The sequence below is a fragment of the Heptranchias perlo genome, chromosome 18, assembly GCF_035084215.1.
Source record: "Heptranchias perlo isolate sHepPer1 chromosome 18, sHepPer1.hap1, whole genome shotgun sequence".
In the NCBI taxonomy this organism is placed as follows: Eukaryota; Metazoa; Chordata; class Chondrichthyes; order Hexanchiformes; family Hexanchidae; genus Heptranchias; species Heptranchias perlo.
The window spans coordinates 55673374-55687628 of record NC_090342.1 but is presented as its reverse complement, the minus strand read 5'-3'; the positions used below and the strand labels follow the sequence as shown (position 1 = coordinate 55687628).

General features: G+C 50.0%; 1 protein-coding gene across 3 annotated transcripts; it reads right to left on the bottom strand.

Moving 5' to 3' along the window:
* Positions 1-1164: 1164 nt before the first annotated feature.
* On the bottom strand, positions 1165-11496 carry mrps33 (mitochondrial ribosomal protein S33). 3 transcript variants are annotated; one of them, XM_067999932.1, is made up of 3 exons: positions 11237-11496; positions 6239-6485; positions 1165-2673 (listed from the first exon to the last, which is right to left on the bottom strand). In XM_067999932.1, exons 2-3 carry the CDS (start codon positions 6451-6453, stop codon positions 2568-2570), a joined length of 321 nt encoding a protein of 106 aa, XP_067856033.1. In that variant the 5' UTR covers positions 6454-6485; positions 11237-11496; the 3' UTR covers positions 1165-2567. The 3 variants fall into 3 exon arrangements, with proteins under 3 accessions (XP_067856033.1, XP_067856034.1, XP_067856035.1); XM_067999933.1 differs by having other exon boundaries at positions 11268-11339; XM_067999934.1 differs by lacking the exon at positions 11237-11496 and adding an exon at positions 10994-11015.
* Positions 11497-14255: the final 2759 nt, after the last annotated feature.

Sequence of the window (14255 nt, the reverse complement as noted above, 5' to 3'; positions counted from 1 at the left end):
TAGGTTTAATTAAACAACTGAATATAAAAACTGAATTCTAATTCTCAAACTGCCATGGGTGGTATTTGAATTCGCGTTCTCTGGGTTATTAGTCCAGTAACATAACCACTACACTATCAAGACCATCTGTTCCAGAGGGGTAAGACATGGTGAGTTGAGTAGCTAAAAGGGAATTTGACGGGTTCTTGTGGACATGATGCTAGCCAGATGTGGTTCTGAGGAATCCTGGGCAACATGGCCTCCAGGAGTTTGCGCGATTGCTTCAGGGGGTTGGAGAGAAATTTCCCAGAGTTTTCCCTGAATTGGCCACATGTTTTTTTTTGCCTGGACCATAAGATAATGTGGTTAGAGAGTGGGAGGACAGTGCACGAGGTTTCACAGTTGACTGGATGAGGGAGGTCTGATGGTCTTTGTTCACCTTTCTTTTCATATATAATTGCTCCACGTGATCAATCCAGCTTCTCAAAGATGACAGTCACAGAGTTCAAGTCTCCCGCAATCAGGAAAAGCTGGACCAGAATGACCCTCAAAATCTGATCCAAACAAGGCAAAGTGAAGCACCTGCCACCCAACTACAATTCAGATTCCCTGAAGGTATTAATTCAACAATTAAATAAAAATATGGACAGGCGGTGCTCTCCAACTAGTAGTGTAGCCCCCAGCCTTACAGTCCAGAGGGTCTCACTTCGACTCCCAGTCAGGGCCCAGTTAGTTAGTCACACCTGAGACACTAGAATTGGCTTTGGCCTCAGCAGCCTCGGTTGGGGAGGGTGATGGGGTGGAGAGAGGGAGAAGAAAACCTACCAGTGTTCCAAAACACAGTGATCCCTGCCGGAAGGAGGCATCGAGTAAGGACGGGAGTGGGCCTGGCTGCAGTGCCTACCATGGCTGAAGAAGCCGACACTCTGAGGAAGAAAGGTTACCTGATCACAGTACTGAAGAGCTGCTGGTACTCGTAGAAGCACATACCAACAAGAGTCACACCTTCAGGAAAGGAGAGGCGGAAAGGGGGAGGGACTGACACTCCTTTTGTTACATGTGCTTTCAGAGCCTCACATGGCTTCCCCCATCTCTTCCCAGAGGAATTTGTTCAGATAAATATTTTTCAACCAATAGAACTTTCAATTTCCCAGCTAACAAACTGAAAGACATCAGACCCTGCGACACATTTCAGCTTTTATTACAATAGCAGGGTTACCGGTCAGACTTGTACTGTGCCCCAGTGACCAGTTAAGGTCTCAGAACTGTATTACATTAGCCGAGAGTCCACCAGTCAATTACTTTCCCACCTCGGGCAGTCGGTCACAAACTGCCAACAACCCCAGGTGGCTTGTGCAGTCGTAACACTCAGAACCATCCGAGATAGTTATAAACATTCCAATTCAATTCAACTAGTAGTTGACAAGCTGCCTGGCGCTCTACCAGTTCAAAAAAAAAACACAGCAGACAATTCTTATTGTGCATATCAAGCCCATCACTCTCTCTCTCTCTCTCTCTCTCTCTCCCGTGCATTCGATGGTGAATGGGGACATCGGCTGCCATTAAGTGGGCTGTAGCGATGCTGTGGGGAAGGCACAGACAATGGAATGGGTAGCGGGGGAAAGGGGAAGGTGACGAGGAAGAACAGATTCGTGCTGCCTCCCATGGCTGCTGATCTGAGACTGGCAAGTCAGCAGCACGGGAGAATCAGACCAGCATTACTATAGTCCTGGCAGTGAGTGTTCCAATCCACCACCTCAGGTACCCTGCATATGTATCTTTACAATTGATATTCCCTCACATACAATTATGGTAAAATTGATTCTTTGGGAACATCTCAGCATTTCCTTTGTTGCTCCCCCCTCCCTCCCTCCCTCCCTTCCTCACCCCATCCCCAGCAAGCAGACAGTCACAGTGATCAAGCTGCTGCCTCTGGCCTGAATCATTTCCCTTGAATCTTCTCCTGAAGCTGCCAGAGCTCCGTTCCACTGGCATTGGTAGCCTTCTAGTGCTGCCCCCAACAGGCCGCTCCCCGTGAGGGAGTCAGGGCAGTGAGTGCTGCTGGCAGGCTTCACAGCGGGGGTCCCAATTATGTCCACACCCAACACCCGCCCCTTACTTGCTGGGATGACTGCTTAACAATCAGGGATTATGACCTCTGCCAGATTTGTTCCCCCAGCCCCCCCCCCCAATCCCAGAGGGCCCTAACCAACTGTAGCACCCCGAATGAGGTGAGCTAACTCAGCACTGATCAGGGATTGAACCTGGCACCTTCCACTCTCTATGGGTTAATACCGACACCCAACTAGGCCAGCAGAGGGGAGGAGGGGAGACTGACTAACTTGGTTTGACTTGCTCCCTTACACTCGGGGCTCGATCAGGAACTTTGCTGCATTGAGAACTGCAGTTAGAATACCCCACATTGGGCAAAGGGAGAGCCAAAACAGAAAGGAAACAGGAGAAAAGACAAATTAAAATCTACAATCATTTTTTTAAAATAAAAATACCCAAAATGAAAGGGGCTGTGCAGATGGACGAGAGGCAGCCAGATGTGGCTGATCACCCAGGTGAGGCTGCAGCCTGACCTTCTATTTCTTCTTCAAGGCTCGCTTCCCTTCTCCTTTCTTCGGCTTCCCTTTGCCTCGCAACTTCTTCAGCCGTCTCATTTCCTCTTTGAAATCTTCGTGCTCGTCTCTGTGGAGACAAAAGGAGTGAGACAGTCATGGCCGATGCGGCCGGGCTCTTGCGTGCTGGGCGGCAGGTGTTTATTCTGATCCCGCGACACGACCCTGTGCGGCTGGCCTCCCCGGTCATAATCTGGACTCAATCCCCAGTAGCTTTGGATTCAGTACCTCCCGCCTTTTGTTGTTCTGATGTTTTTACCCCACTGGCTTTTTCTATTTTAAAAAGTTCCCACCCTACAATTTCTTCCCGGGCCCTTACTCTGTTGTGGTTCCGCAGAGACCACGAGCTCTCTGGTAATTCACCCATTTGCCCCTATTCGGCCACGGCTGGCATCACAGCCGAGCCTGATCTCGTCCTCACCCTATCTCCACATGTGGGGAACACGAGGCAGTGTTCAGTGAGAAAAATGTAGCAGCATGTTCGGGAGGAACAGGTCACTTTGGTTTATAGGAACAGGAGGAGGCCATTCAGCCCCTCGAGCTTGTTCCGCCATTCAATTAGATCATGGCTGATCTGTATATTAACTCCATCTGTATATTAACCCTTAATGGCCTTATCTTACAAAAATCTATCAATCTCAGTTTTGAAATTTTCAATTGACCCCCAGCCTCAACAGCTTTTTTTTGTGGGGGGAGAAAAAGAGTTGCAGATTTCCAGTACCCTTTGTGTGAAGAAGTGCTTCCTCATTTCACCCCTGAATGACCTAGATCTAATTTTAAGGTTATGCCCCCTTGTTCTGGACTCCCCCCACCAGAGGAAATAGTTTCTCTCTATCTACCCTATCAAATCCTTTAATAATCTTAAACACCTCAAGGCTCTCCGCCACTGGGGTTTTCCTCACCTCATGTCTGGGTCTGTTACGAGCATACGAATTAAGAGCAGGAGTAGGCCATTCGGCCCCTCGAGCCTGCTCTGCCATTTGATAAGATCACGGCTGATCTGATTGTGACCTCAACCCTACTTTCCCGTCTACCGACTATAACCTTTGACTCCCTTGTTAATCAGGAATCTATCGAACTCAGCCTTAAAAATATTCAATGACCCTGCCTCCACCGCTCTCTGGGGAAGGGAGTTCCACAGACTCACGACCCTCAGAGGGAAAAAAAATTCTCCTCATCTCCGTCTTAAATGGGAGACCCCTTATTTGTAAACTGTGGCCCCTAGTTCTAGTCTCTCCCACAAGGGGAAACATCCTCTCAGCATCTACCCCTTCTAGTCCCCTCAGGATCTTATATGTTTCAATAAGATCACCTCTCATTCTTTTAAACTCCAGTGTATACAGGCCCAACTTATCCAACCTTTCCTCATAAGATAACCCCCTCATCCCAGGAGTCAGTCGAGTGAACCTTCTCTGAACCGCCTCCAAAGCAATTATGTCCTTTCTTAAATAAGGAGACCAAAACTGCACACAGTATTCTGGATGTGGTCTCACCAATGCCCTGTACAACTGTAGCAAAACATCTCTACTTTTATATTCCATCCCCCTTGCAATAAATGACAACATTCCATTTGCCTTCCTAATCACTTGCTGTACTTGCATACTAACTTTTTGTGATTCATGTACTCGGACACCCAGATCCCTCTGTACCTCAGAATTCTGCAATCTCTCTCCATTTAAATAATATGCTGCTTTTCTATTCCTCCGGCCAAAGTGGACAAGTTCACATTTTCCCACATTATACTCCATCTGCTAAATTTTTGCCCACTCATTTAACCTATCTATATCCCTTTGCAGACTCCTTATGTCCTCTTCACAATTTACATTTCCACCTACCTTCGTGTCATCAGCAAATTTAGCAACAATACATTCGGTCCCTTCATCCAAGTCATTGATATAGATTGTAAATAGTTGAGGCCCAAGCACTGATCCCTGTGGCACTCCACTCGTTACATCTTGCCAACCAGCTAATGACACATTTATGCCTACTCTCTGTTTCCTGTTAGCTAACCAATCCTTTATCCATGCTAATATGTTGAAGACTAATTGATTGAGATTGATTGTTACCATTAATCAACAACTCCATTATTGCATCACACAACTACCAGGATGGCAGAAGGTGAGCTAGATGGACCTTGGTCTTTTCTCATCGAGCAATTCCTATGTTCTGACGTTAAATTATTTCTGCTCCCTAGCCGAGGCTGACTGCAATGTCCCAATCCTGGCTGAAATCAGGTAGCTCGACCTAGACCGGGGATCAAACCTAGAACCTTCCTGTCTGTATGGCTCAGCAGCGTACCAGCCAGTATGTTTACCTACAAAGACACGAGCTGTGTTCTCTGTAAACACAATGTGTGCTCTAATCTGATCTCCTTGCTGTTTAGTATAAACAAAATGAAACATGGGTATTCCAATCACTCTCTTTCATTTAATAAATTTGTATATAATTTTCCAATGCCAAGTGTGACAGTCAGGAAGCATGACAGGCATGAAGTGCATTTATATGCAATAGATAACGTCCTGCTGACACTGCTCACGGCACGTGCTGTTTTATAAGGACAGCAACATTGTGTAATGTAAAATACAATGCATTATTCTGCTGCTAAACTATAGGTGTGTGTCCCTTTCAGGCTTTCGTTGATTCACAGGAGTGGCGGAGGAGGCGAAGGTCACAAACAACAGGTCCTGGCATACTCAACAAACAGCAGTTTTGCTGTCAACCTTGGAACAAAATACTAAAGGGTGGCCGGGCACAGATTCGTACGGGGAATTGCAGCTCGCCTGTCGAGTGTCTTTACTGAAGTCTTCGGCTTCTCAGAAAGGCACAAACCTCAGACAGAAACCATTGTTAGCAGCATTTCAGACACATAAAATAGTACTGTATAGGTAGGTTTAATCCTCATCTTGTAAATATTTTTTATGCCTTTATTTATCTTATTCAAGTACTGAGCACTTAGTTTAATGGAACAAGCACAGTGAAATGACAGTGCGAACTCATTGCTGCATCTTGTGTCCACCTGAAAATCAATTCAAAGCACTCCATCAGGAGGCATGGTAAGCTCTAGCATGTATCAAACCTGAAATGAAGCACAACACGGCTGAATCCAACACTCCGTCCTTTACCACAAAGATTAAATAAGATTGACAATCATGCTTAGTGCTACTTGACATTCAGATGCACCATCATCCAACCTCAAAGGATAATACTCCCTGCAACAGCATAATACTCTACTGTCCATGATGAATTTTGAGTTCACCGAGATGGGGGTTCGTACTGGAGAACACAACACTTGGCATTCTAGGCACCCGGTGCCAGTCTCAAGTGCGCCCAGGTCAGGCATATCACGTTTCGAAAGCACTGTCCATTTCCTTCTGCTGAGCCCCAACAATGTGCCTCAACTCAAATTCAGAAGAATGTCCATTCTACACCATTCCCCACACGGACCACTCTCAGAGGCTGCCAGTTTAGGTGCAGCTTTGTGTGATAGGCCCATGCCTAGTTCAGCCTTAAACTGTGTGGTCCAACAGGCATCTGCTGCAAGACACAAAGCGCATGCACCCTAACCTCCCTGAATAGCTAGGGCTACTCTAGCAAGCTACGCGATGAAGGAAGAGTAGAGAAACGAGCACCGTTACCTGTATAAACCCAGGAATCGCAGCTTCCTCATCAGGGAGTAGTACTGGTTGTGCTGTGGGTACCAGTCGTACACCTCTTTCCGCAGTGCCAGTGGCTGCTCGCTGAACAGCTTCACCACTTTCATCGACCGGTCATCAGTCGGCCGAGCGACCTCATGAAAGATCTGTGCACTGAGACGCACCATGCGCCGGGCGTAACTGGACAGCGTCGACATCACAGTTTCTCAAGTACGACAACAGTCAGTCCCTGCAAGGGAAACAGCAGTACAATATGGCAATGTCGGCAGTAGGTTTAGAGTATTGACTAATACCAAGTCAGGGAAAATAATGTACATTTCAATGCTGTGTTACTCTCCATTCCCAAAATCCACCTTCTACCACCCCATGACAGACCAGTACTGTACCCCAGTGTTATACAGTGACAGACCTGTCCCCACCAGTACTGTACCCCAGTGTTATACAGTGACAGACCTGTCCCCACCAGTACTGTACCCCAGTGTTATACAGTGACAGACCTGTCCCCACCAGTACTGTACCCCAGTGTTATACAGTGACAGACCTGTCCCCACCAGTACTGTACCCCAGTGTTATACAGTGACAGACCTGTCCCCACCAGTACTTTACCCCAGTGTTATACAGTGACAGACCTGTACCCACCAGTACTGTACCCCAGTGTTATACAGTGACAGACCTGTACTCACCAGTACTGTACCCCAGTGTTATACAGTGACACACCTGCACCCACCAGTACTGTACCCCAGTGTTATACAGTGACAGACCTGTACCCACCAGTACTGTACCCCAGTGTTATACAGTGACAGACCTGTACTCACCAGTACTGTACCCCAGTGTTATACAGTGACACACCTGCACCCACCAGTACTGTACCCCAGTGTTATACAGTGACAGACCTGTCCCCACCAGTACAGTACCCCAGTGTTATACAGTGACAGACCTGTACCCACCAGTACTGTACCCCAGTGTTATACAGTGACAGACCTGTACCCACCAGTACTGTACCCCAGTGTTATAGTGACAGACCTGTCCCCACCAGTACTGTACCCCAGTGTTATACAGTGACAGACCTGTACCCACCAGTACTGTACCCCAGTGTTATACAGTGACAGACCTGTCCCCACCAGTACTGTGTCCCAGTGTTATACAGTGACACACCTGTACCCACCAGTACTGTACCCCAGTGTTATAGTGACAGACCTGTACCCACCAGTACTGTACCCCAGTGTAATAGTGACAGACCTGTCCCCACCAGTACTGTACCCCAGTGTTATACCTGTACCCACCAGTACTGTACCCGTTATACACTGACACACCTGTACCCACCAGTACTGTGTCCCTGTGTTATACAGTGGCACACCTGTACCCATCAGTGCTGTAGCCCAGTGTCATACAGTGACAGACCTGTACCCACCAGTACTGTACCCGTGTTATACAGTGACACACCTGTACCCACCAGTACTGTACCCCAGTGTTATACAGTGACAGACCTGTACCCACCAGTACTGTACCCCAGTGTTATACAGTGACAGACCTGTCCCCACCAGTACTGTACCCCAGTGTTATACAGTGACAGACCTGTCCCCACCAGTACTGTACCCCAGTGTTATACAGTGACAGACCTGTACCCACCAGTACTGTACCCCAGTGTTATACAGTGGCACACCTGTACCCACCAGTGCTGTAGCCCAGTGTTATACAGTGACACACCTGTACCCACCAGTACTGTACCCCAGTGTTATACAGCAACAGGCCTGTACCCACCAGTACTGTACCCGTGTTATACAGTGACACACCTGTACCCACCAGTACTGTACCCGTGTTATACAGTGACAGGCCTGTACCCACCAGTGCTGTACCCCAGTGTTATACAGTGACATAACTGTACCCACCAGTACTGTACCCCAGTGTTATACAGCAACAGGCCTGTTCCCACCAGTACTGTACCCGTGTTATACAGTGACAGGCCTGTACCCACCAGTACTGTACCCCAGTGTTATACAGTGGCACACCTGTACCCACCAGTGCTGTAGCCCAGTGTTATACAGTGACACACCTGTACCCACCAGTACTGTGTCCCAGTGTTATACAGTGACACACCTGTACCCACCAGTACTGTACCCGTGTTATACAGTGACACACCTGTACCCTCCAGTACTGTACCCCAGTGTTATACAGTGACAGACCTGTCCCCACCAGTACTGTACCCCAGTGTTATACAGTGACAGACCTGTCCCCTCCAGTACTGTACCCCAGTGTTATACAGTGACAGACCCGGACCCACCAGTACTGTACCCCAGTGTTATACAGTGACAGACCTGTCCCCTCCAGTACTGTACCCCAGTGTTATACAGTGACAGACCTGTACCCACCAGTACTGTACCCCAGTGTTATACAGTGACAGACCTGTCCCCTCCAGTACTGTACCCCAGTGTTATACAGTGACAGACCTGTCCCCTCCAGTACTGTACCCCAGTGTTATACAGTGACAGACCTGTCCCCTCCAGTACTGTACCCCAGTGTTATACAGTGACAGACCTGTCCCCTCCAGTACTGTACCCCAGTGTTATACAGTGACACACCTGTACCCACCAGTACTGTACCCAGTGTTATACAGTGACAGACCTGTACCCACCAGTACTGTACCCCAGTGTTATACAGTGACAGACCAGTACCCACCAGTACTGTACCCCAGTGTTATACAGTGACAGACCTGTACCCACCAGTACTGTACCCCAGTGTTATACAGTGGCACACCTGTACCCACCAGTGCTGTAGCCCAGTGTTATACAGTGACACACCTGTACCCACCAGTACTGTACCCGTGTTATACAGTGACACACCTGTACCCTCCAGTACTGTACCCCAGTGTTATACAGTGACAGACCCGGACCCACCAGTACTGTACCCCAGTGTTATACAGTGACAGACCTGTCCCCACCAGTACTGTACCCCAGTGTTATACAGTGACAGACCTGTCCCCACCAGTACTGTACCCCAGTGTTATACAGTGACAGACCTGTCCCCTCCAGTACTGTACCCCAGTGTTATACAGTGACAGACCCGGACCCACCAGTACTGTACCCGTGTTATACAGTGACAGACCTGTCCCCTCCAGTACTGTACCCCAGTGTTATACAGTGACAGACCTGTACCCACCAGTACTGTACCCCAGTGTTATACAGTGACAGACCTGTCCCCTCCAGTACTGTACCCCAGTGTTATACAGTGACAGACCTGTCCCCTCCAGTACTGTACCCCAGTGTTATACAGTGACAGACCTGTACCCACCAGTACTGTACCCAGTGTTATACAGTGACAGACCTGTACCCACCAGTACTGTACCCCAGTGTTATACAGTGACAGACCTGTCCCCACCAGTACTGTACCCCAGTGTTATACAGTGACAGACCTGTCCCCACCAGTACTGTACCCCAGTGTTATACAGTGACAGACCTGTCCCCTCCAGTACTGTACCCCAGTGTTATACAGTGACAGACCCGGACCCACCAGTACTGTACCCGTGTTATACAGTGACAGACCTGTCCCCTCCAGTACTGTACCCCAGTGTTATACAGTGACAGACCTGTACCCACCAGTACTGTACCCCAGTGTTATACAGTGACACACCTGTACCCTCCAGTACTGTACCCCAGTGTTATACAGTGACAGACCTGTCCCCACCAGTACTGTACCCCAGTGTTATACAGTGACAGACCTGTCCCCACCAGTACTGTACCCCAGTGTTATACAGTGACAGACCTGTCCCCACCAGTACTGTACCCCAGTGTTATACAGTGACAGACCCGGACCCACCAGTACTGTACCCCAGTGTTATACAGTGACAGACCTGTCCCCTCCAGTACTGTACCCCAGTGTTATACAGTGACAGACCTGTCCCCACCAGTACTGTACCCCAGTGTTATACACTGACAGGCCTGTACCCTCCAGTACTGTACCCCAGTGTTATACAGTGACAGACCTGTCCCCACCAGTACTGTACCCCAGTGTTATACAGTGACAGACCCGGACCCACCAGTACTGTACCCCAGTGTTATACAGTGACAGACCTGTCCCCTCCAGTACTGTACCCCAGTGCTATACACTGACAGGCCTGTACCCTCCAGTACTGTACCCCAGTGTTATACAGTGACAGACCCGGACCCACCAGTACTGTACCCCAGTGTTATACAGTGATAGACCTGTCCCCTCCAGTACTGTACCCCAGTGTTATACAGTGATAGACCTGTACCCACCAGTACTGTACCCCAGTGTTATACAGTGATAGACCTGTACCCACCAGTACTGTACCCCAGTGTTATACAGTGACAGACCCGGACCCACCAGTACTGTACCCCAGTGTTATACAGTGATAGACCTGTACCCTCCAGTACTGTACCCCAGTGTTATACAGTGACAGACCTGTCCCCACCAGTACTGTACCCCAGTGTTATACAGTGACAGACCTGTCCCCACCAGTACTGTACCCCAGTGTTATACAGTGACAGACCTGTCCCCACCAGTACTGTACCCCAGTGTTATACAGTGACAGACCCGGACCCACCAGTACTGTACCCCAGTGTTATACAGTGACAGACCTGTCCCCTCCAGTACTGTACCCCAGTGTTATACAGTGACAGACCTGTCCCCACCAGTACTGTACCCCAGTGTTATACACTGACAGGCCTGTACCCTCCAGTACTGTACCCCAGTGTTATACAGTGACAGACCCGGACCCACCAGTACTGTCCCTGTCCTGGTTCCCAGTCCCTGATCCCCCTGTCCCCTGGTCCTGGTCCGAGTCCTACTCCCCTTCCCCCCTCCCTCTCCCTCTCCCCCTCCCTCTCACCCTCCCCCTCCCTCTCCCCCTCACCCTCCCCCTCCCCCCTCCCCCTCCCCCCTCCCCCTCCCCCTCCCCCTCACCCTCACCCTCACCCTCACCCTCCCCCTCCCTCACCCTCACCTCTCCCTCCTCCCCCTCACCTCTCCACACTCTCTGTGACCGACTCTTCACCTCTTCCTCCATCAATCTTCTACTTCCGCCGGATGTCGGTCCGTCCGCCACATGGGCTCGGCTCGGCCGGTCCCGCGGCCGGTCCTGTCTTTCTCCGGGCCCCGGTCTCACTTGGGGTGTGGGGCCGGGACGGGACTCCCAGAGGGACACCGATTCTCTTCACGTTCGTTTAACGACGGAGAACCGGCGGGGTCCGGGGGCCGGGGTCCAGCGCGCCGGCGGGGTCCGGGGGCCGGGGTCCAGCCTGGGCCCAGTCCCCGGTCTCCGGTCCTGAGCAGCGAGCTCAGTGTCGCCGCCCGTTCAATCAGCGGGAGCCGGATTATCTTCCAGGGTCGATCTCTGTGTTTTCATCAACATGTGGGACCGAGAGCCGACGAGTGGTCCGCCGGGTGGGGGACTGGTCGCTCACGGCAGCATCAGCCCAACATCAAGAGGTTTTCATTCCAACATTGCAAAATCCAAGTATTCACCTTGCAGTATTTTTATTTTTATTTCCATTTCCCTGCAGTGTGCAATAAAGTACATTTCCGCAACAATCTCTCGATGTTTCAGTGTACAATCTACTCCTCAAGATTAATTTAAGGCTGCAAGACTCTGATGGGAGTTGTCCACAGACCAGGAGCGGGATCTATAAATATGGAGATCAGAGAAGCAAAGGCAAAGCAGTTCTAATTGGAGATTTAAATTTTCATATAGACTGGGGGATTGCAAATCATCTTAATTCATCAACGCAATGAATTTCTAGAGTGTATCCAGGACAGTTTTCTGTAACTATGTTTTTGAACAGGCCTCGGGCAACATCCAGCCCGCTCCTCCACCATCCAGTACGTCCCTGACTGGTTACCTTGGCAGCCAGGGGCCCGCTTCTCCGCCAGCTGAAGCTGACCACGCGGAGGTGCGGGTTCCTGAGCAGCGGCTCCCATAGGATGGTCGCTGCTCCTGACGGGAGAGAGCTTCAGCTGAAGGCAACCATTTTTAAAAATTCGTTCATGGGATGTGGGCGTCGCTGGCGAGGCCGGCATTTATTGCCCATCCCTAATTGCCCTTGAGAAGGTGGTGGTGAGCCGCCTTCTTGAACCGCTGCAGTCCGTGTGGTGACGGTTCTCCCACAGTGCTGTTAGGAAGGGAGTTCCAGGATTTTGACCCAGCGACGATGAAGGAACGGCGATATATTTCCAAGTCGGGATGGTGTGTGACTTGGAGGGGAACGTGCAGGTGGTGTTGTTCCCATGTACCTGCTGCTCTTGTCCTTCCAGGTGGCAGAGGTCGCAGGTTTGGGAGGTGCTGTCGAAGAATCCTAAACGAGTTGCTGCAGTGCATCCTGTGGATGGTACACACTGCAGCCACTGTGCGCCGATGGTGAAGGGAGTGAATGCTTAGGGTGGTGGATGGGGTGCCAGTCAAGCGGGTTGCTTTGTCCTGTATGTCGAGCTTCTTGAGTGTTGTTGGAGCTGCACTCATTGAGGCAAGTGGAGAGTATTCCATCACACTCCTGACTTGTGCCTTGTAAATAGTGGAAAGGCTTTGGGGAGTCAGGAGGTGAGTCACTCGCCGCAAAATACCCAGCCTCTGACCTGCTCTTGTAGCCACAGTATTGAAATGGCTGTTCCAGTTAAGTTTCTGATCCCCAGGATGTTGATGGTGGGGGATTCGGCGATGGTAATGCCGTTGAAAGTAAAGAGGAGGTGGTTAGACTCTCTCTTGTTGGAGATGGTCATTGCCTGGTACTTGTCTGGCGTGAATTTTACTTGCCATTTATCAGCCCGAGCCTGGATGTTGTCCAGGTCTTGCTGCATGCGGGCACGAACTGCTTCATTATCTGAGGGGTTGCGAATGGAACTGAACACTGTGCAATCATCAGCGAACATCCCCATCTCTGACCTTATGATGGAGGGAAGGTCATTGATGAAGCAGCTGAAGATAGTTGGGCCTAGGACACTGCCCTGAGGAACTCCTGCAGCAATGTCCTGGGGCTGAGATGATTGGCCTCCAACAACCACTACCATCTTCCTTTGTGCTAGGTATGACTCCAGCCACTGGAGAGTTTTCCCCCTGATTCCCATTGACTTCAATTTTACTAGGGCTCCTTGGTGCCACACTCGGTCAAATGCTGCCTTGATGTCAAGGGCAGTCACTCTCACCTCACCTCTGGAATTCAGCTCTTTTATCCATGTTTGGACCAAGGCTGTAATGAGGTCTGGAGCCGAGTGGTCCTGGCGGAACCCAAACTGAGCATCGGTGAGCAGGTTATTGGTGAATAAGTGCCGCTTGATAGCACTGTCGACGACACCTTCCATCACTTCGCTGATGATTGAGAGCAGACTGATAAGGTGGTAATTGGCCGGATTGGATTTGTCCTGCTTTTTGTGGACAGGACATACCTGGGCAATTTTCCACATTGTCGGGTAGATGCCAGTGTTGTCGCTGTACTGGAACAGTTTGGCTAGAGGCACGGCTAGTTCTGGAGCACAAGACTTCAGCACTACAGCCGGGATGCCGCCGAGGCCCATAGCCTTTGCTGTATCCAGTGCACTCAGCCGTTTCTTGATATCACATGGAGTGAATCGAATTGGCTGAAGACTGGATTCTGTGATGGTGGGAATATCGGGAGGAGGCTGAGATGGATCATCCACTCGGCACTTCTGGCTGAAGGTGGTTGCAAACGCTTCAGCCTTGTCTTTTGCACTCACGTGCTGGACTCCGCCATCATTGAGGATGGGGATGTTCACAGAGCCTCCTCCTCCCATTAGTTGTTTAATTGTCCACCACCATTCACAACTGGATGTGACAGGACTGCAGAGCTTTGATCTGATCCGTTGGTTGTGGAATCGCTTAGCTCTGTCTATAGCATGTTGCTTCCGCCGTTTAGCATGCTTGTAGTCCTGAGTTGTAGCTTTACCAGGTTGGCACCTCATTTTTAGGTACGCCTGGTGCTGCTCCTGGCATGCTCTTCTACACTTCTCATTGAACCAGGGTTGATCCCCTGGC

Coding starts and splice junctions, on each gene's coding strand:
- mrps33 (XM_067999932.1), bottom strand. CDS start 6,453: ATGTCGACGCTGTCCAGTTACGCCCGGCGCATGGTGCGTCTCAGTGCA. Junction 2,674..6,238: donor CGATTCCTGGGTTTATACAG/GTAACGGTGCTC, acceptor TTGTCTCCACAG/AGACGAGCACGAAGATTTCA.